At 53.0% G+C, this 19,852-nt stretch overlaps 2 protein-coding genes across 3 annotated transcripts; one reads left to right on the forward strand and one right to left on the reverse strand.

Annotated features, from left to right (window-relative positions):
* Positions 1-3: 3 nt before the first annotated feature.
* Positions 4-7,611, reverse strand: LOC119112259 (uncharacterized). Of its 2 annotated transcripts, none has more exons than XM_037236362.1 (7): positions 7,514-7,611; positions 7,268-7,349; positions 4,900-5,110; positions 4,412-4,484; positions 3,658-3,754; positions 3,169-3,280; positions 4-2,820 (listed from the first exon to the last, which is right to left on the reverse strand). In XM_037236362.1, exons 2-7 carry the CDS (start codon positions 7,331-7,333, stop codon positions 2,768-2,770), a joined length of 612 nt encoding a protein of 203 aa, XP_037092257.1. In that variant the 5' UTR covers positions 7,334-7,349; positions 7,514-7,611; the 3' UTR covers positions 4-2,767. The 2 variants fall into 2 exon arrangements, with proteins under 2 accessions (XP_037092257.1, XP_037092258.1); XM_037236363.1 differs by having other exon boundaries at positions 7,535-7,598.
* A 785-nt stretch (positions 7,612-8,396) lies between these two features.
* LOC119111655 (uncharacterized) lies at positions 8,397-19,261 on the forward strand. The gene is made up of 10 exons (XM_037235461.1): positions 8,397-8,484; positions 9,202-9,278; positions 10,169-10,269; positions 10,869-11,098; positions 11,454-11,644; positions 12,277-12,356; positions 13,556-13,701; positions 14,240-14,381; positions 14,800-14,913; positions 18,002-19,261. Exons 3-10 carry the CDS (start codon positions 10,192-10,194, stop codon positions 18,260-18,262), a joined length of 1,242 nt encoding a protein of 413 aa, XP_037091356.1. The 5' UTR covers positions 8,397-8,484; positions 9,202-9,278; positions 10,169-10,191; the 3' UTR covers positions 18,263-19,261.
* Positions 19,262-19,852: the final 591 nt, after the last annotated feature.

Raw genomic sequence — 19,852 nt, forward strand, 5'->3', positions numbered from 1 at the left:
ACATCCTATGCAGTATATATTCAGCAAGGAAGTTTGAAAACATGCCGCGCCGGCAGTTCCACGAGCTTTTTCGTCGCATCCACTTACGTAACGTCGAATGACTTCACACAAAACGCCGCCATTGTGATTGCACAACTGCTCGTGCCCTCATCAATTGATCACACACTCGTGGTATTAAAAAAAAACAGGCACTTCCTTCACACCCACTCAGACGCCCCGCAATGGACAAACATAGATAAAAGCTGCAGATGAGCGAAAGGATAAGGTGGACAGCAAACCACCAATCAGTAAGTAGAATCAGAGTACCAGCAGACAGCCTCCCACCGCAGTCCTGCCCCCAAACCACAGCGGCAAAGGCGCCCGGCGAAGAAACCCAGGTGGGCTTTGGTGTCCTGCTTCCGACGTTCAAGGCAGGCTTCCTTTCATGGTTTGAGGCAAGGTTCCCACAGCTGAGCGCATTTGGGTATGAGTCCATTCAAACCGCTGCGCTTATGCTTACTGTGAGCCAGGCGAATTCCAATGAGTTGCGTAACGCTCTAGTGACAGCAGACGACCAACGTGCAGTCAGCACTGCAATCTTACAGAGCATACAAAAGTTAACCTCCACTGCCCCTTAAAACAATCAGAGCATACGAGAGTTAACCATTCACTGACGCTTAAAACTAGTGTCTACTAAGTCCATAGCTACTCCGTTGAAGGCCAGGCGGCAAGTCGGAAGTCACGGCCGGCTCCTGGCCATTCGTTAAGTGGTCCTGCCACGCCTACTGTAGCGATTTGATGAAAGCCGTTACTCATTTCATCAGCAACCCACGAGCCATGGCGTGGCTTTTTGCGTCGAAGCTCCCATGTCGCTTCACGGCAGATGGATGATCTAGGAGAAATACCGCTACAAGCCAGAGCTCAGTCCAGCATATATGTATACACAGCGACCACGCCTTGCCAAGTCGATATTCCTTAAAACGCAATATGGCAAAGGTCTGTATGTACCATGGCGGTACATTTCCTTCCAAGACTAAGTTCCATGAAAGCATATTGAACAAAACATTCGGTGGGGGCAACAGCCAATTGCACACCATATTTTCGAATGTCTCAACACTGTTAGAAGTGGACCACAATGTTTCATGAATTCCATGTCTGTACAGGGAAAGCCGGCAACATTTTTGGAAATTACACATAAGAAACTGACAACTGGAGATGCAACTGACAAAGCAAAAAATAGCCGGATATACGCCGCCAAACATGGATAACACTTGCAGTCACGGTAGAGCAAGACAGCTGCTCTACGCGATACAAAACCTACCAAAATACAAGATTACTAATAAAAACACACTAGTTACAGACATCACGCATTCAACGCAAGCTCAGCATCGTGTCTCGTATGCGACACTGAAAGTTACCCAGAACTCCTTATCTGTAACATTGCCATCACGGTACTGTACAAAGCGAGTCATTGCGGTAGCTAACCATAAACGTTATAGCCTGCACGGACGAAGAGTATACTCGGCATACTTAGCAATCGATTCACTTGTAAGGCAGTGAGATAGGTCAAAATGACCTTGAAACATACTCCTCATGTCTCCTGACCTTCAAATCAGGTCTCCCAGGTCACAACTAACACTTACCATAGCGTCAAGGACCTACAAGAGTAGCTGTGAGTTTGCACACTGGCCTCTTCAATGCCTCAGTTTTCCGTCAAATTTTGACAGTGCCTTCACTCCCTCGTGACTCCCGCGGTTACAAAACGGTTACAACACGGTTACAACACGGGCACACCCCGCGCCCCAGCTGCTCACTGCCTTTTCCCTGTTCCATCACCGCTGACCGTCGATCGTGACCTTCACAACGGGTACCCGTATATCTATGACGGGAGGCCAGCGTCCTGCCGCCGGTGAGCTCGGTCCTGTTCTGATCCCGCACGCCGCAGTGCTACCCAGCCCAGTCCGCCCCAGAACACGCAACGACCTCCCTCCCGTCCCCCGCCCGCCCGCGCCGCCGGGGCCGCAGATTGACGGTACCGTCAGAGACCCACTCAGTCTGGAGAGGTCCCCGCCGCGCCTCCGAGACCGCAGGCTGGCGGTACCGTCAGAGACCCATTCAGTCTGGGGCTGTCCCCGCCGCGTCTCCGAGACCGCAGGCTGGCGGTACCGGCAGAGACCCACTCAGTCTGGAGCGGTCCCCGCCGCGCCTCCGAGACCGCAGGCTGGCGGTACCGTCAGAGACCCACTTGGACCGTCAGAGACTCACTCAGATCATCAGAGACCCACCCGGACCGTCAGAGACTCACTCAGATCATCAGAGACTCACTCAGATCATCAGAGACCCACCCGGACCGTAAGAGACCCATTCAGATTGTCAGAGACTCACTCAGATCATCAGAGACCTACCCAGACCGTCAGAGACCCACTCGGACCGTCAGAAACTCACTCAGATCATCAGAGACCCACCCGGACCGTCAGAGACCCACTCGGACCATCAGAGACCCGCTCAGACCGTTAGAGACCCATTCGGCCCGCGCTGGGGCGGTCCCCGCGGCGCCGCTCAGACCCCGGACTGACGGTACCATCAGAGATCCACTCGGCCCGCGCTGGAGCGATCCTCGTCGCTCGCCAGCCGTGCCCCGTGAGCCGACAGGAGCTCGAGGGCTGGCTGTCCGCGGTCACAACGCCGCTCACCGCCCGGCGTCACGACCGACCGAGTCTTGAGACAGCGCCACCGTCCGTGCCGCGGTAGGTTCTCGGGCCGGTGGAGCCCAGCAGTCGACCCCCTTTCAGTGGTCGTCGCTGTCACTCAGCGCCAGGTCGTCCAGGTTGAAACCCAGGGCTGCAACCACGTGCAAACACAGGTAACACGCAGCTGTGTGAGTCGGGCGTCGAGACATCGGTTCAACTAGCCCAGACGTCAGCCAGCTCCGCAACGCAGTGTGGTTCTCGAAGTAATGCGTTCATAAACAGGTGTAACGACAGGACGGCTGCGACACAAACACGAAAAGCATCTAACTCACGGTCCAAAACGTTCGTGATGACAATAGCAATGGCAGAGTCACGGGAACGGACGAAACCACCAGCTTAACACGCTATGGTAAACAGCGAAGGGAGACAGGAGGGGCGCGAGGTACCACAGCCCCCCTGCCCCGCTGACGCCTCGCCGGCTTCATGGCGCACCACTCACGCTCTGTGACGGCGGTGGGCGCCGGCGGGGTGCGCTGAGTCACTTCAGCCGGAAAGTGGTCGTCCACGCACGCCAGAGGCGACGTGCCGAACACCAGCGGCCTGCCCGGAGTCTGCACCGCACACAGGTCAGTCAGACCTCAGTCGGAGCGGACGTGGCGCCGTGTCCGTCGGAGCAGCGCGCGCGCAGACCTCCGTCAGGGCACGGTTCGAGCAGGGCACGGACACAAGACGACCAAACCACGGTCCGAGCCGAACCCGGGCGCACGACGGTCAGGCCACCGTGATAGCATCAGCCGAGTGCCAGCCAAGTGCGCCAATAAGTCCCGGACAATGCCGAGGCACTGGGAGTGTAAAAGTGGGTAAATCAGGCAAGACTACAACAGTTGAAACACAAGACCGTCCCAAGACTTTCTGCTAGCACACGCAGCAAACTGTCCCGCCGCGTGCCCCCGCGCCAGTCAGATGGGATCACGTGCTGGTGCCTCACCGTCTCCCTCCTACGGGCATCCTCTAAGCCGATGACGCGCCGCTCTAGCTGGGTTAGCCGCCAGACCAAGTCATCCCTGGCTACCGTACCAGGCTCACTGGGCGTCCCAGGTGCGATGTGAGAAACGGAGTCAGCACGCAGGCCGATACAACACACACGAACAAAGAGGACGGTGTTGGTCACGGTAAAGGAAAATCCTCGCACGTGCCGTTGGTCTCACGTCTGACCCACAGCACTGTCCATGGCAATGTCACATTTTCGCAACTGATCGCAGGACGACAGCCAGGGGGTCTACCAGATGAGGTAACGTTGAAAACCTAGAAGAAGGCATCAGGGAATCCCCGCTAACACCCGCATCTGGACAATGCTGAACGCGTATCCAGTCGCAACTGAGTTGTTATAGCCTAACAACAGTGTTCACATGTGGACAGACAAAAGCCTCAAGCCACATAGGTGGTGCCAGGTGCCAGCATCTCCGGGAAGAGAGACGTGACTGCGATGCGCACACATCCGGACGATGTACCAAGCATGCCAGGTGTCCTATGGGGTGCGCATCTGCAGACTGTTTTTCTCATCAGCCAGCACACCTTGCACGATTTTCCGCTTGCGCCCTGTAACGATCAAGGTGCGACGACCTCGCGTCGGCCGACCGAGGTCATGCTCACGCAGCGCTGGCGGCCCAACGACCGGGCAAAGGGGGCAATGGAGACACCAGTGGACAAAGAGACGCTCCCAGAGTCTGGAGTGCGCTCACCGCTGTCTGTTCCGCTCCGTCTCGGTGGCAGGTGGCATTTTGCGCAGGTCACGGCGCAGCCTGCTCAGCTCACCTGCAGGGAGGGTGACGACGTGTCAAACATCACTCGCTGAAGCCTCAGTCCACATCACGGCAGGCGGCGCGGTATATTCTCGGGCGGCCCAGGGCCACTCATGAGCTGATGCTCTGTGTTGGAGGCATGTTAACGCCCGCAGACGCTGCTGCATGGCAGGTCCGCACGAAAGAGTGTAAGCGCTGGCGACAGCAGGTGTGTCCGCAGCGTCCCCTCTCGGGCCGAACCATCGCTTACCGCGGATGTATTTGGACTCGAGCCTCTGGCGCCGCTAATGATAGCAGGTGTGTCCGCAGCGTCCCATCTCGGGCCGGACCAACGCTTACCGCGGATGTACTCGGACTCGAGCTCCTGGCGCCGCTAATGACAGCAGGTGTGTCCGCAGCGTCCCCTCTCGGGCCGGACCATCGCTTACCGCGGATGTATTCGGACTCGAGCTCCTGGCGCCGCTGCATGCCGTGGATGCGCTTGATCTCGCCAGCCTGCTGCTGCAGCAGCGCATGCAGCTCGGCCAGGCCGGGGGCGGCCGGGCCCGCCGGCGGCGTCACAGCGGCCATGGCCACGCGGTCGGCGCGGCCCGGCGTCGATCCACCGCCCGTCGAGCAGTGCGACAGCATGACACGTGACTGAAACAGCCCGGTCCAGCTCCGCAACCAGCTCTAGACCGACTGGAGCATACAGCAGGGATGCAGGGATGCACAGGTGCGAGCACTGACGCTGGATTGATATTTGGCAAGCTGATAAAGGCTAAGCTGCAAGGAAATGATCTGACTGAAAAAACAGAACGTTTCTGGCAAGCATACCCCATTAAAATGGAATGCATATTTAGTGATGTGTGGATACTGCCTTGAACAATGATCAATGATGACTGGGAACCACAAAATGCATTTGACCATTATGGGGCTCACAAACACACCAGCAATGGAGACATTTTGTTATTACATCTTATAAAACCTGAGGCAAAATAATAATCAGCAGTAGCAAATTTTCACACTATAATGAATCTACTTGCTTAGCATAAGACTACATCAGGAAACCTCAAATGTCTACATTAAGAAATGTGTTTCACATTAAGGGTTTCAGATGGGACAATAACTTGCATGCTTAAAGTTCATCCCAAAAGGCAGATGAGGTACCACTGTCACATGACAATGAATTTAATATTTGTTCAATTCCACTCAAACCAATTCAAATGTACTTGAAACTAATTAATGTGATCCCAATTCAAGAGCATATTGCAGACTTCTGAGAAGTCAAAGATCTGGCTGCATCAAATGTCTGAGGTGCTCAAACAGTCTCAAGAGCATCTACAAATTATGTTTAGTATAGTACAATTAGTAGCATACTGTACAGATTTGTTCATGTCAAGGAATGCATTTAATATCTATACAATATCTAGATGCCTAGCATCTGTGCTAGAGTGGTAAATTTGCAGGACAGGTAAGCTCCTCTGCAGTGTTAATAGATGTCAAGGCTATGTCCACCCAATGTCCAACCGGACTGCCCACTTACATACAATATGACCATTATAAACCTTCGCTTCTATTCTTTAGTTTAAGCAGTCCACTCTGATGAGTTCCAGAAGGCCAGTCAAGTTTAATGATTAACAAAATTGTTGATTGCCATGTCATCTACTATTGTTGGTTATCAAAACAGTCACTTCAACTGTTCAGGAACTGGTCACTATATACCTGCTTACAGTAAATCAATGTTAATTCAGGTTATCTAAGCAGCAGAAATCAAATAATACTTAACACTGTATTCAATGCTACAGATCCAAATGATGCTTAATATAGAGAAAATTGGTGATACTTGATACCATTTGAATTTAGATCAAACCAGGTGCAAGTCCAGTCAAAATATGCTGGTTTTCCAATTACCAATCCAATTCATGTGAAAGTGAGGTGTAAGTATTAGGACAGGGACAGACATTAAGGGCCAAGGCCAGCTGTGCAGCCAAGAGGAAGAGCTTTGGGGCCATGGCTTCCTTAGAGGTAGCAAGGGCCCAAGTGTAAACTACAACCACTGAGCTGGACAACTATAAACATTGGTGTGTTGAACCTTAAGTATGCAGGCAGAACTCAGGTCAGGCCAACTTGTGCTAAATTTTCAATTGGTTTTGCTCGAAAAATATTTTGGAATTATTTTGTATGGCATGAATCATGCATCTGACCTCTCAGTTTGATGTAAGATGCAGCCTAATTTCAGTAGTTCAAGCCAATTTTTCAAGGAATTGTGATGTCAAAGGCAATTTCAGGAAAAATGTCATGCAAACATCTATCAAAACCATGGTATGTAAATTCAGCACAGTTGGTCTGCCTTAGCTTGCTCACTTGGGTGTGAGAATCAGAGCACCAAGTCACATAGGCATCCACCCCAAAGGATGTATTTTCAACAAACTTGCACAGGGGACAATGACCATCAACTTTTTTACAATTCACAATCTTTGCAGGCTGTACCATTTCTTCATTACAAAGGCAGGCCCTGAGGCCACCAGACATGACATTCTGAACCTGCAAACTTTCATGAATAAAAAACAGCACCTAAGCAACACAAGGGGCCCACTTGAAATCAGGGTGATCAGTCTGGGACCCACTTTGGTCAGAAGCTCCCCACCTAAGAAAAATTATGGCCACACCAATGACCATAACCACATCAAGAATGCAAATCTTCACCCATGCCAGCACAGATCTGCAGGTTCATAAGTGAGCATTTTGAAGCATTTCAACAAGGCAACTATGATAATCAAATGTGAATCATTCAGCTTTTTTAATCATGCTTACCTTAACCTTTTCTAGATTGGCATCAGTATCTCTAATGATATTATTAAACTTCTTCTCCCAGTCCATTCTTCAAACTGAAACACTGTGTTATACGATTATACTCACACTCTACCCTACCTACCAAAGAAATCAAAGATGCACGAATACAATTATCATCATAAGATAGGAAGCTCCGGCTCCAGTCCAAACGATCCAGCGAGGAATGCCCAAAAGCATGGGCATCCTCCGAAATTACAGTGTAATCACACGAGAACTTGATTTCTTAACAATATATGTGACGCCCATATAGCGTCGCGTCTTTGTTATTAAACAGCGTCTCTAGATGGCCTTGCCGCAACGAAACACATGCGCCTATACGAACCAAGGACTCTGTATACGGCATAAATCGTCAAACGATTTGTTTACATTAGGAGTGCCGCCACCATATGACGTCAATAAGAGTCCCTCGACGTAGCGTAACGAGGTAGCACAGCGAGAGCATTTGATGGCGACTAAGATATCGACCACCATGCATGCATTATAAAATTCGGAGTCGTTGACAACAAGCACCGTGATTGATTTCAGCTTTGCTCAGTACAGCCAGGTCATCTCTCAAAATAGTGGTAGAGGCCTATACATTTTAAGCGCTGCAGTGGTCTCATAAAACTCTGAGCATGCCAGTCTGGTTTGGAGCAGGTGCCCCTTGGGAAGACATCCGGAGGCATCCGAAGCCCACGCGGCCCAAGCCCACGCCTGCGTTTTGAACTGGGAACATATACTTAGTGTAGCAGTCCGGTGGCTGCCAGACATGGCTGACTCGCATTTTGGTCAGAGTGGACAATGAAATGATATGGCTAAGAATGGACATATGGAACGCATCGGGGCTCGAGCCCACGCCAATGGGTTGCAACACCTCTGTGGGCTACGCGTCAGGCTGCCCAGTCTATAATGCAGGTCTTTCGACATCGGGACTGCGTGCATCATGTGTCACAGCCAAATTCTGGCTGAGGACGTGCTCACTAAATGTTTAAAAGCCCAGTGACTTATACTCAGTGACGTCACAAGCCGAATTGCTTGCAACATAAAGCCGTCATGGCGTTCGCTGTAAAGACTGAACCTTGCGGGCTGCCTTGCGTGCTCAGTTGATTCCCAGGGCAGCACCGCTGATTAGGTGTTCCATCGCCCTGGTGGATTCCTCGTTCATTTGCGGGGGTTGAGGAGTTCGGGAGGGGGTCCGGGTGAGTTCTGAGACATGTGCTGGCCTGAGTTGGCGTGATGACTGATTACAATGCTGTTGTGGCGTTACTGTGAGGGGTGCGTATTGTTTCGTTGGGCTGAAGTCGCGGATCTTTCCTTATGACATTGAGCACTACTCAAACCCGTTCTTTAAGTTCGGACACAATGAATGGTGGATCGGTACGTGTGGTGGCTGCACGTTGCAGCTTGTAGGCCATTTACAAGGATTTAATGGGATGATTTGTGCGATGCATTTTTCTGTTGTAGCAAAGACAATTCTGGTTGGAAAATTATTTTTGGGACCACCCATGAGTTTTTACACATTTTGGCTTATTTTCAGTCTGTCTCCTAACACTGACTACTGCTAGTGGAACCCACCATCCCCCTTATTGTACTGTGTTAATTGTAATTTTCCTGAAAGATATCTCATTGTCCCCCAATAGGGCTAGAGGTGTGAAACAAAGATAAGTGTGTTACTTATCAGAGGAAACCACCACAAGCTGGCTTTAAGGGCTTCGTACATTGAGAGCAGTGCTCAGCTTGATTTGCAACTTTTCGTGAGATTAATGCCATGCTGTCCAAATCAGACCCTCTCCTTGTTACACTTACTCTATGTGTCACCAAATGCCCTTTCTGTGTGAACCACTCCATGTGTAACATGATATATGGATGACCCTTAATCCTGGTGTGGAGGTGATAATGGAGCAACCTGTTTGTAGAGAATAACATTTCACAAGAAGGAATGCTGGGCAGAGATGAACATATTTTTCAGTTTAAGACCATCCTTCGATTGAAGGTAGGGAGGGGTTATTGGTGTGATGGAGTTACAGAAGAAATACTAGTTGCAACTTTGTGGAGGAAACCTACTCTGCAAGCTTCATGAATGCAATTTCTATGTGTTTTACCAGAGACAGATACATTTGTGAGCTGGTGCTGAGTTGTGAATCTGTTGAAGCCTGTGGCTGCATTAGGGGTAGGAATGGCAAGCATCATTGTTTCTTTGTGTCTTTCCATTAATTGCTGCAGGCCCAGATGTGTACCAAATGCAGGAAGTATTGTACATGGCTTTATTCCTCTCACCACAGTTGCCTGTCTGGTGTTGAGCATTATTGATGTACCTGGCCACACTTTTAAGTGTGCCTTCCTGTATGACCACTTGATGCACCCTGAAGCTCAAATCAAGGCTTAAATAGGCTCTCCATTTTTATTTTTATTGTTTTATGTATTTTTCACATAGTTATTCTTAGAATATCAAATGATAATAATACTTTATCTATGATATATCATAAAAACATGAATGCATAGCAGATATATTTCAGACTTGGTCATTGATTGTTATCCATCTCGACAAAAACTAAAAATGGCAATAGGCAATGCACATGGTACAAACTTAGAGAGCATAAACAAAAAAACAGCCCCATCTGGAGCAAATGAACAAAAAGTGCATATCACAACTGCGTAACTTTAAGTCATTGTAAATGCCAAGGTGACCTGATGATGAAAGTTAAGCCTAGTATTTGGCTGACTTTGCTGTATTTTCATGCCACCATACTATGCCATCATTTAGACAATCAAACTAATTTTGCACCCAAAACCTGGCTGTTAAGGTGTAGCTCGGTTTAGGGCATGTTGTTGATGTTGAAGTATGTATGTATTATGTCTAATGCACTTCTTTCATTTCCACAGCTGCATGATAAAGTTATGCCAGCATGGCTGGTGTAAGAGAAGTCTATAGAGCAGGATGGTTGAAGAAAATTACCTCAGATGATAAAAAGAAAGCATTCAAGGTGAACTTGTTGTGTGCATTTCTCTCCAGCTTTTAACTGGTGTTCTTGTAACAAGCCCTTGAGTGGAAATATTGGTGTTGTCACTGGGCTACTATTGGATGCATGACAGATGAATATGATATTTAGTTTCCAAGCAATCAAATGGCAGTGGCATTTCCAGGCTATCAAAATAATACTGAGCTGAAAAAACACAGTTGTATCAAAATGAAAATGATTGTGAACTAGTAATAATTCTTAGCATTATGGATTTTCAATATTGTTTGCCAGTACCAACTGGTCAAGACTATTAAAACAAAGGGACAGAAACAAGTCCAGTTGGCTGAATTACTGTCCATTGTCTGGGCGCTCGTGTCTCGGTCGCCGTGCGGCTGTCCAGAGGCTCGTGCCTCGGTCGTCGTGCGGCTGTCCAGAGGTTCGTGCCACGGTCGCCGTGCGGCTGTCCAGAGGCTCGTGCCTCGGTCGCCGTGCAGCTGTCCAGAGGTTCGTGCCTCGGTCTCCGTGCAGCTGTCCAGAGGCTCGTGTCTCGGTCGCCGCGCAGCTGTCCAGAGGTCCGTGCCTCGGCCTCCGTGCGGCTCATATGGTGCCGGCCGCTGCTGCAGAGCCCGCGCATCCAGAAGGTGTGGCTGGTGTTCTGCGTGCACGACGAGCGGAGTCCGTTTCTGGAGCAGTATGACTCGCGGCAGCTGGCCGCCGGCCACCAGCCCGACTTCGCCTACCCACTGGCCGAGTGTTTCCACGTGTCGGCCAGCATCCGCGCCACGCTGGAGGAGGAGCACGAGTTCGTGGTCACGCTGCGCCAGGACGTGGTCAAGTTCTCGTCATCCCGACAGTGAGCTGGGGCCAGGGCAGTCCGAGACCGTCGTGGGGCCGGTCATGGATGGGTGTGTGTGTTTGGAACTTGGCGTGCGTGATGGAAATGTGTGTAGGTTAAGTGTGGGTGCTGGCCCATTCGTAAATCGGAATCTCTGTGTGTCCTCCTATCACTGAATGTACTCAAGCTTCTTTAGCTTGTTCAAACCTGTCTTGATTGGCAACACATGAATGGCTGGTGATAGATTTGTGAGCTGTTTTTCATGGCTCATCGTTATATCATGACTGGTGTTCTATGTATCGTGCTATTGTGTGTGGTGCTGACTAGCTCTGACATCTCGGGGCACCCTCTCTTACGGAACGAAAAATTTCAGGGAGGTGATCAATGATTGGATATCAATTTTGCGGAACCAGCTTCATGAGCTTAAAGTGCTGGAGTCCAAGTCCAACCTGTACTCGCGGGCGCCACGGCAGCTGGTGCAGTTTGGTCTTCAGCGTGATCCGAACTCGCCTCTGCCGCCGCCGCCGCCGCTGCCAGTGCTCAACACGACCCTGCTGCAGTCTGGTGAGACTCCACCCCTTCTGACACCACAGGGATGGGCAGTAGGGAGGTGACCAGCATTACCATGGGAGGGGAAACAACGAACTTGCTGCACAATACCTTATCAAATTTAGTTACTATGGCTGTGAATGGTTTCAGTGCCTGTTGCAGTTTACATATTTCTGAAAATCTGTCCACCAAGATCTTGACTCAATATTTTTGCGCTGCAAACACACCGCAAAGTAGGCAGCAAGGTATGATTATAATTTTAGTCGTCGGGTCCAGATGTAGGTTGGAAAGGCGCGTCTTTTAACAGTTTGAGTCGTGTTTGCGAAAATAGCTCCATACCTCCTGTCCCCTCTTGCTATGCTGTTAAAAGCTTTTTTTGCTTTGTATAATATATCGCATTTTGGAACAGTGTAACTGGTGGTTTGTTTTGCTGTTCTTCGGCAATACTATTTGAGACCATACTGAAGTTTGCATTGTGTACGTGAAGCTCGTAACCTTTGAATGCGAAACATAGCTCATTACATAACTTGCTTTGTGGACATTCGCCATTAGAATTGTGTTGAATAGCATCCAAACAAAGCGTGCTGCCTTGCGTTGTTCACGCCCGCCTCAGCGGCGGTCTGAGGGCGTGGTGCCGTGCTCCGCAGCGCCCCCGCGTCCGCGAGCGCCATCCCCGCCGACAGCCACCTCCGAGGATGTACACTCCGAGTCGCCCAGCGCTGCGCCGGCCGGCGACGGCACGCCACCGGCCGAGCCGGCTGTGCCGCGTCGCGCGGCGCCGTCGGTGCCGGTGACGGTGCGCGCAGCGCCCGTTACGCCGCCGGCCTCGCCGCCCGGCCGCTGGGAGCGCTTCTACACGCCGCCCACCACGCCGCCGCCGACGCCGCCGGCGGTGCCGCCGGGCGCCGGCCCCGCGGCAGCCGGCGGCGACGAAGGGTCGCGGCACGTGACTGTGATAAGCGTGGGCGGGGCGCTGCGGCTGACCGTGCCGGACACGCCGGGCGCCGCCGCCGAGACGGCCGCCACGGCCCGGCCGCCGGCCGCGCCACAGCAGACGCTCTCCGAGTGGCGCGCCGACCGGCAGCTGTTCGGGCCGGCGCCGGCGCGCGCCGCCGCCGGCCTGTACGAGCGGCTGAGCGAGGCGAGCAGCGCGGCGACGGCGGCAGCCGGCCGCCAGCCGTGCGCGACGACGCCGCGGCCGCACGCCAGCGTGCAGCGCTCGCACAGCTCGGTGCCGCAGCAGCGGCCGGTGCCGCGACCGCTGCTGCAGCGGCAGACCAGCGACACCAGCCTCCACAGCCGCAGCGGCGCCGCCGGTGGCGAGCGGCGGCCGTCCGCGGCACCCGCCGGCCGGGTCAGTACGGCGCCAGACAGGCATTCCCCACACCTGGGTGCAGGGCTCTAGTCACAGTCGGATGGGCAACGACAGGTCTGGCTGAGCTAACAGGAAGGTGCTTAGGGCAGCCTGGGTTTCGTGATAATGATGAGGATGGCTACTTAAGTTTTGTGTGCTGAATTTCATGTGAACTTGTGGATCATTGTGCGCAGTAAATGAAACAGTTTTGAAGGCTGGTGTCATCATGTAGCCATTCATGTAGTGTCCGTGAGTAGTATCATATAGTAGTAGTATATAGTAGTATATAGTAGTATATAGTAGTACATGTAGTGTCCCACCTGCTGATTGGCTGGCATGCCCTGCCTCATGCGCTCCCTTTGTCCTTGTCGCGCTCTCGTCCGTCCGCCACTGGCACGAGCCGTGGCTTCTCTCGCGACCCCTGATCGGCATCTCAGGTGGTGCCCGCCGGCCCCTGGTCGGCTTCACGCAGTTACCGCCGTCTCCGCCTAACGTAGCTCGTGCACCGTAGCGACGCCCTTTGCCTGGCGCCCGCTCCCTAGTGCGCTGACCGTGTGCCCACGACGCCGCAGGAGGGTGGCCGGCAGCTGGGCCTGCGCGAGCACCAGGTGCTGGCACTGCGGCGCGAGATCGCGCACCGGCCCGGCGTGCGGCTGGTGCTGCCGCGCCGCACGCTCAGCGGCGCGCTGGCGCTGGCAGACGGCTTCGGCGCTGTCTGGTGCGTACCGCTCGGCCTGGGCAGACGCGGCCAGCCACAAGGGTGTCACCGCGGTCCGGGCAACCCCCCCCCCCCCCCACAGGGGCGTCACCCCCGCGCGGGAGACGGAGGAGCGCCACGGAATGTGGTGTGGTTTGGTGGGTCCCGTGCTGCCGAGAGATGCTGGACAGGGCGGGGTGCTGATGGTATCTGCGGGGGGCGATGGAAGCGTAACATGGTGAGTATCACGGGATTGCGGTGGGATCCTTTGCTGCTAATCAAGTAAGATCTGATGTGTAATGTTTTCACTGGACTGTGAAAGTAAACCAGTCTCTGTCGGGATGCGGGGTAAGGAGGTATGTGGTGAAACTCTGGAGTTGATTTGAGATAGTCCTATCCTGTATGTGCAGAGTATCTCGTAATATTGAGCCTCGGATGCGCCATGCTTTCTGTCATGTGGCGGGATTAAGCGCTCGTGGGCTGCCCCGCTGTGACGTGTCCTGTGCCGCCTACGCGCCGTGGTAACCTCGGTGACCTCGGTCCGGTGTTCTCCTTCCAGGCTCTGCGGCTGGCGGTGGAAGGAGCAGCCGACGCTGTCCTGCGCGCTGCACGTGGGCGACCGGGTGGCCTCTGTGGGCGGCGTGGCTGTGACCTCGGCTGCCGAGTTCTCCCGGCTCGTGAAGCAGCAGCAGGCGCCCGTGGTACGGATCGGGCCGGGCGGGGCCGGGCCGGGCCGGGCCGGACGACGGTGGGCGGGCCGGGCTGCCGATGTCACGTCCCCGCGTCGCCCGGTGTCATGTCGGCTGCGGGGCAGCTGCTGAGTCAGCCGCTCCTTGGCACGTCTTCCTGTCTGGGCCAGGCTGTTATTGCTAGTGTGACCCGTCGTATGCGGATGACAGTTGAGTGCGTGGTGTGACACTGCCGTTGGCTTTATGTCATAAAGGGCGTTTCATTATGCCCTCGTCTCGAAACCAGGTTCTGAAACGAGTAACGCTTCTACGGCACGCGGTTGGAACCAGGAAACAACCGTTAAGTCGTCAATTACCTGCAGATGTTGCTACGTGAGCAGTTTGATAAACGCTGCCGTCGCTGACATGGGGCGTCATCATCTGCCGTCAGACGGAGCTGGTGGTGCAGCGGATGCCGCACGCCATGGTGGTCTCGATGAGGCGTGAGACGGAGGGACAGGAGCTGGGTCTGCTCAGGGACGGCGGCACCGGGGAGGTCCTCCAGGTCAGTCAGGGCGCCTCATGGGTCGCGAAGGGACAGGAGCTGGGCCTGTTCAGGGACGGCGGCACCGGCGAGGTCCCCCAGGTGAGTCAGGGCGCCTCATGGGTCGCGGAGGGACAGGAGCTGGGTCTGCTCAGGGACGGCGGCTGGGTCGTCTGAGGAGCCGGAGTACCGCTTCCGATGGGGAGCACATCTTTGCTTCGGTGGTAGAAAGAAGGTTGTTGCAGCTATAGCTTGCTGCATGTGGTAGAAAATGAATTCGCCATAATGAGTGACAGGCTTTGGTCTTGGAAAATGTGCTGTCAATGACTTGAAGCAAGGAAAGAAACTAAAGCGATATAATCGTAACATCGTGCCCTGAATGTTTAAACGCACCTTCCCCGAATATCCTAGGTTAGTTTCGTGCTCCTCTGGTCTGGTATTAGTGGAAAACTGTTGCCGGTTATGAAGCAGGCCAAAGACGTGATATGACAGGGCTCAGATGGTTTGCGTCAGAACCTACATGGTCCATTTCCAAAGGTGCGATAAAATAAAGGGGTTCTGGGGAGCATCCCTTATCTAGACCTATAGATACACGCACATACATGCACGCACACGCGCGTACACACGCACGCACGCACGCACGCACGCACGCACGTCCGCGCGCAAGCATGCGTGGAGACGCAAACCAACCAGACCGTCCCACCGCGTTAGAAAGGTCCGGTTCTGTGTCGGCCGGAAGCCAGCTGTTTAAAATGGCATGACGTCGAAGTCAAAGCCGAAGCCTGCCGTAGCAAATGACTCAAAGCCGAAGCCGAATCCGAAGTCATTGGAGGAAACTGCGGTTTCGCGAAGACGACGCCGGACCAGAGCCGGCCTCGTGCCTGTGTGTGGCTGGTGTGGGATGAGCGTGTTTTGCGGCACTGGGTGAAATGGTGATAAGGGTGTGTGCCGGCAGTCAGATGCGTGGTGGTCAGCCTCTGCTAATTAAGGCGAAGGTCAGTTTACATACGACACCGGATTAAGACAGCGTTGTAAAAACGACTGCCAGACGGGCACGCGACTTGAGAAAAGGCAGATGTTGCCAAATTTGGTTGCAACATGTTCTCATATATATATATATATATATATATATATATATATATATATGGCTATGGTTATATATGGCTATGGCTATATATATATATATATATATATATATATATATATATATATATGACGATGGCTAGCCATCTTAACGTCTGCCTGTCGGTCGCAGCTCTGTCAGACCTTTTGTCAGTCTGTCCAAGGCTATGAGTTCTGTCGGATCTGTCGGTCCCATTACCTTGTATCCAAGGAAACTAGCTGAATTAGTCCGACTTACAGCCAGCCAATTTTCAAGGAATTCTGTTCTTGACTTAGCACGCAACTGCCGCATCAATGGATCTCCACCCGTCGAATTCTCGTGAAAGTTGAAAGTCTCGTGAAAGCTTTTCCAAGCCATTGATCAAGCCCGATCAAACTCAGTGGTGTGGCTTGCCAAAGCTATTATGGCGATGCGCTCGTCCGGCGGAGATTCTACGTGACGTCACGAAACATAGAACGTTGGCGTGCCGCAAATGCAACTTTAAATTCCACAGCGGCCCCTTTTGGGGCACTGTTGCTGGGCAACCATATATGTGTGACGTAAACACGGTTTAATCACTTGCATCATGTTTTCATTTCGTCCTAGTTCACTTCCATGCCATATGTCATTGATTGGTTCGTTCGTATGGTTTTATTACTTTCACGGACACTCACAGCCATTCGAGCTCCCGAATTAGTACCACAACCGCAACAATTACTATTTGTTGCGTCCTGAGTTCGTGGTTAACACTGGCTGTCATGGTCTCGTTATTGAGTCGAAGTTGGCAACTGTCTGGGTCATGTGACTTAAAACCCAGGCTGTGCGAACCACGTTTTCATCAAGAGGAACCGGTCCGGTACAGATCACGTGCTTACGTTTACCAGTGTGACTCATAATGTTTCTGAGTGGAAACAGCTGAGTCAGATGAAGTATTATGTCGAAAAGAAATGCACTCGTTGGTCACACGCTGCCCCGTTCTAGCATGTCATGTACACCTGAACGACCCTGTTCGGCCCAATTACCGATTTCGATGTTAGTCAATGTAAGTCGGACGGTCGTCTGCCATCGAGTCGGATGTCATTGCAGATGCAAAACAATTAAAAATGCGAAGCGTCCGTAGGAAAGAAAATTTGTATTGTGTAGTGGTAGGGTCAATGAAGGCCGGACTCATTCCGTGGCAAATGCCACATGTCTTTGGCTGGTGTCAGCTGACTCCCAGGCACCACGGCAGTCGGGACGGGCGTGAATTGCCCTCCGTTGTGTCCGTAACAAAACGCGGTGTGAATCAGATACTACTGAACCTTATCACGTTTAATCCGACGTGTTACAAAAACGAGGCATTCGAAAAAGTCTGAGACAATGGTTTGAAAGATGTAAAGTACAGAATGATCAAATCGAAACATTTGACTATGTCAAATCAATTTCAGATCGCCACACAGCGAAACTTCGCGCGTTGAAAAGAAACATAAGATCGCCACTGAATGGTGTCAAGTTGTCAGTTTACGTCAGTCTGATGCAACTATAGGGACATTTGAAGGTCTTTGCGTTGGTCGGTCGGAAGAGATGGGCATTGAAGCACTGGTCATGTGAAAATTCAACTGGGCCTGTGATCATCCGTATTGGGATGCTCCATTCCATCAGGCTTCGTCCAAGTCAAAAGAAATGAAGACCAAAATCTCTGTTTCTAACAGATTTGGCGTGTAGTGATGTAGTGACGCGCACAAGAGATGCATGATTTAACATGGATTTAAAGTAAGCAGTATGAAAGCACAAGCTTACCTCTTGTGTATTTCAGATGATGTGCCGCCACGCTTTGTGCCAGACCGTTTGCGACGCCGCCACGCTGGCGCCGTGTCTTGCGCTTGGCAATTATCCGCTGTGTGTGTGCGCACGAGGCCGCGCTGTGTTGGCCCGCTGGCGCCGCCCGCTGCGCACCGCCCGCTATTCGCCGCCCGCTGACGCCGCCCGCTGACACCGTCCGTTGACGCCGCCCGCTGTGCGTCGCAGGTGCTGCCGGACGGTCTGGCGGCCGGGCACGGCCTGCCGGCCCGCTCCGGCTCGGCCGACGGCCTCTCCCTCTGCAACTGGTACATCACCGAGGTCAACAGCCGCGCCGTCAGCCTCTTCAGCAAGGGCGGCGAGCTGGGCAGCCGTCTGGCGGCGGTGGGTCGTGACATCAGCCTGGTGGTGCAGCCGGCCGACCTCGTGCGCCTGATGAAGCGACAGCTAAAGACGATCCGCGGCTACAAACAATACGTGGTGCAGTAGTGAATCCGGTTCGCGCCGCGGGGTCGGCTTACGTGGTGCAGTAGTGAGTCCGGTCTGTGCCGCGGCGTCGGCTTACCGGCTTACGTGGTGCAGTAATGGGCCTGGTCTACGCCGCGGGGTCGGCTTACGTGATGCAGTTGTGGACCTGGTCTGCACCGCAGGGTCGGCTTACGTGGTGCAGTAGTGGACTCGGCCTGCGCCGCGGGATCGGCTTATGTGGTGCAGAAATGAGTCCGGTCTGCGCAGCGGGGTCGGCTTACGTGGTGCAGTAGTGGGCCCGGTCTGCGCCGCGGGGTCGGCTTATGTGGTGCAGAAATGAGTCCGGTCTGCGCCGCGGGGTCGGCCTACGTGGTGCAGTAGTGAGTCCGGTCTGCGCCGCGGAGTCGGCCTACGTGGTGCAGTAGTGAGTTCGGTCTGTGCCGCGGGGTCGGCTTACGTGGTGCAGTAGTGGGTCCGGTCTGCGCCGTGGGGTCGGCTCTCGGAGACAACGACTGGGGCGGCGCGCGGCGACGGGGGAGGGCTGCTGGGGGGGCTTGTCGCCCTCTCCAGTGGCAGCGGCAGCGGCGCGTTGTGATCTGTTCGGTATCACCTGTGGCGCATGGGACACGACAACGAAGACAGCGGCGTGCCGCGGGTGGGGACCGCGGCGGCCCCGCGCACCGACCGCGGCGGCCACGGAGATGAGATGTGCTTTCGTAGTTGATTAATGAATCGGCTCGGCTCACTGCGCGATGCTGGAGGTTGATATCTCGTGTAGGGGCAGGGCATCGAAGCTGGGGCAATGAGTGCATTTCTATGCGTTTTCTGCAACGTTCACATCGACAATAGATGCTCGATCTCGACATGGACGACGTCTGCATGCCTGGCCTTGCAATGCTTAGGGTACGTAGCCAACATGCACGGTATGGTTGTGTGTTATGGTGTTTCCGTGAATCGGTAGCTTTGTTAACTTTTTACCGACTATCATGATATGAACTTGCTACTCGTTGGACAATATAACAGGTGATTTTTAACGGATGTGAATGTGATGGATCTGAAAGTATGGTATTTCTTGCTTTTGAAAGCACGCAGCAGCCACGCAACTACCCCGTTTATCAGTAAGTGGAGCTGCCTATAAACGGGGTATTCAGCTAGATGCTTATGGCCAGTAATCCCAGGTATGAGATAACTGGCCATCATTATCATCAGTGTTTCATGAACTTTCGGGGATTTCCCTTTGATGGATCAAATGAATCAAATGGATGGGTGGATCAAGTTATCACTCCGCTTCCGAACCCAACAACAAAACGCGATGAACATTAGCTCTGCGTTTGTTACCGCTTGCTGTATACAGGATCATTCAGGCAGCTGAGGCGTGCATAGAAGTGATCTTCACAGCGATGGTATTCGAACAACACGAGTCAAATCATCGCTGTCCGAAGGCTCCACGTTCGTGAGAACACTCCCTTGCTTTGGGAAATTGTAGCAGAACGGTACTTTGGGCTTAGTGCATGTAGCGCATGGTAGTGCGTGCAGCTGGAGCACTTTCCAGTCGGCGTTTACCTGCACGCGCTTCCTGGACGGTTTTCCGCAGTCAGACCTGACTCGGCT

This window comes from Pollicipes pollicipes, unplaced genomic scaffold (genome assembly GCF_011947565.3).
Source record: "Pollicipes pollicipes isolate AB1234 unplaced genomic scaffold, Ppol_2.1 Scaffold_7261;HRSCAF=8764_pilon_pilon_pilon, whole genome shotgun sequence".
NCBI lineage: Eukaryota > Metazoa > Arthropoda > Thecostraca > Pollicipedomorpha > Pollicipedidae > Pollicipes > Pollicipes pollicipes.

Bases quoted from the DNA above. Each gene is read 5' to 3' on its own strand.
- LOC119111655 (XM_037235461.1), top strand. From the start codon at position 10,192: ATGGCTGGTGTAAGAGAAGTCTATAGAGCAGGATGGTTGAAGAAAATT. The intron at 10,270-10,868 runs GTGAACTTGTTG...CCGCTGCTGCAG, and splicing joins ATAAAAAGAAAGCATTCAAG to AGCCCGCGCATCCAGAAGGT. The intron at 12,357-13,555 runs GCCGGCGACGGC...ACGACGCCGCAG, and splicing joins AGTCGCCCAGCGCTGCGCCG to GAGGGTGGCCGGCAGCTGGG.
- LOC119112259 (XM_037236362.1), bottom strand. From the start codon at position 7,333: ATGGACTGGGAGAAGAAGTTTAATAATATCATTAGAGATACTGATGCC. The intron at 5,111-7,267 runs GTAAGCATGATT...GGGCTGTTTCAG, and splicing joins CCAATCTAGAAAAGGTTAAG to TCACGTGTCATGCTGTCGCA. The intron at 4,485-4,899 runs GTAAGCGATGGT...CCCTCCCTGCAG, and splicing joins CGAGTCCGAATACATCCGCG to GTGAGCTGAGCAGGCTGCGC.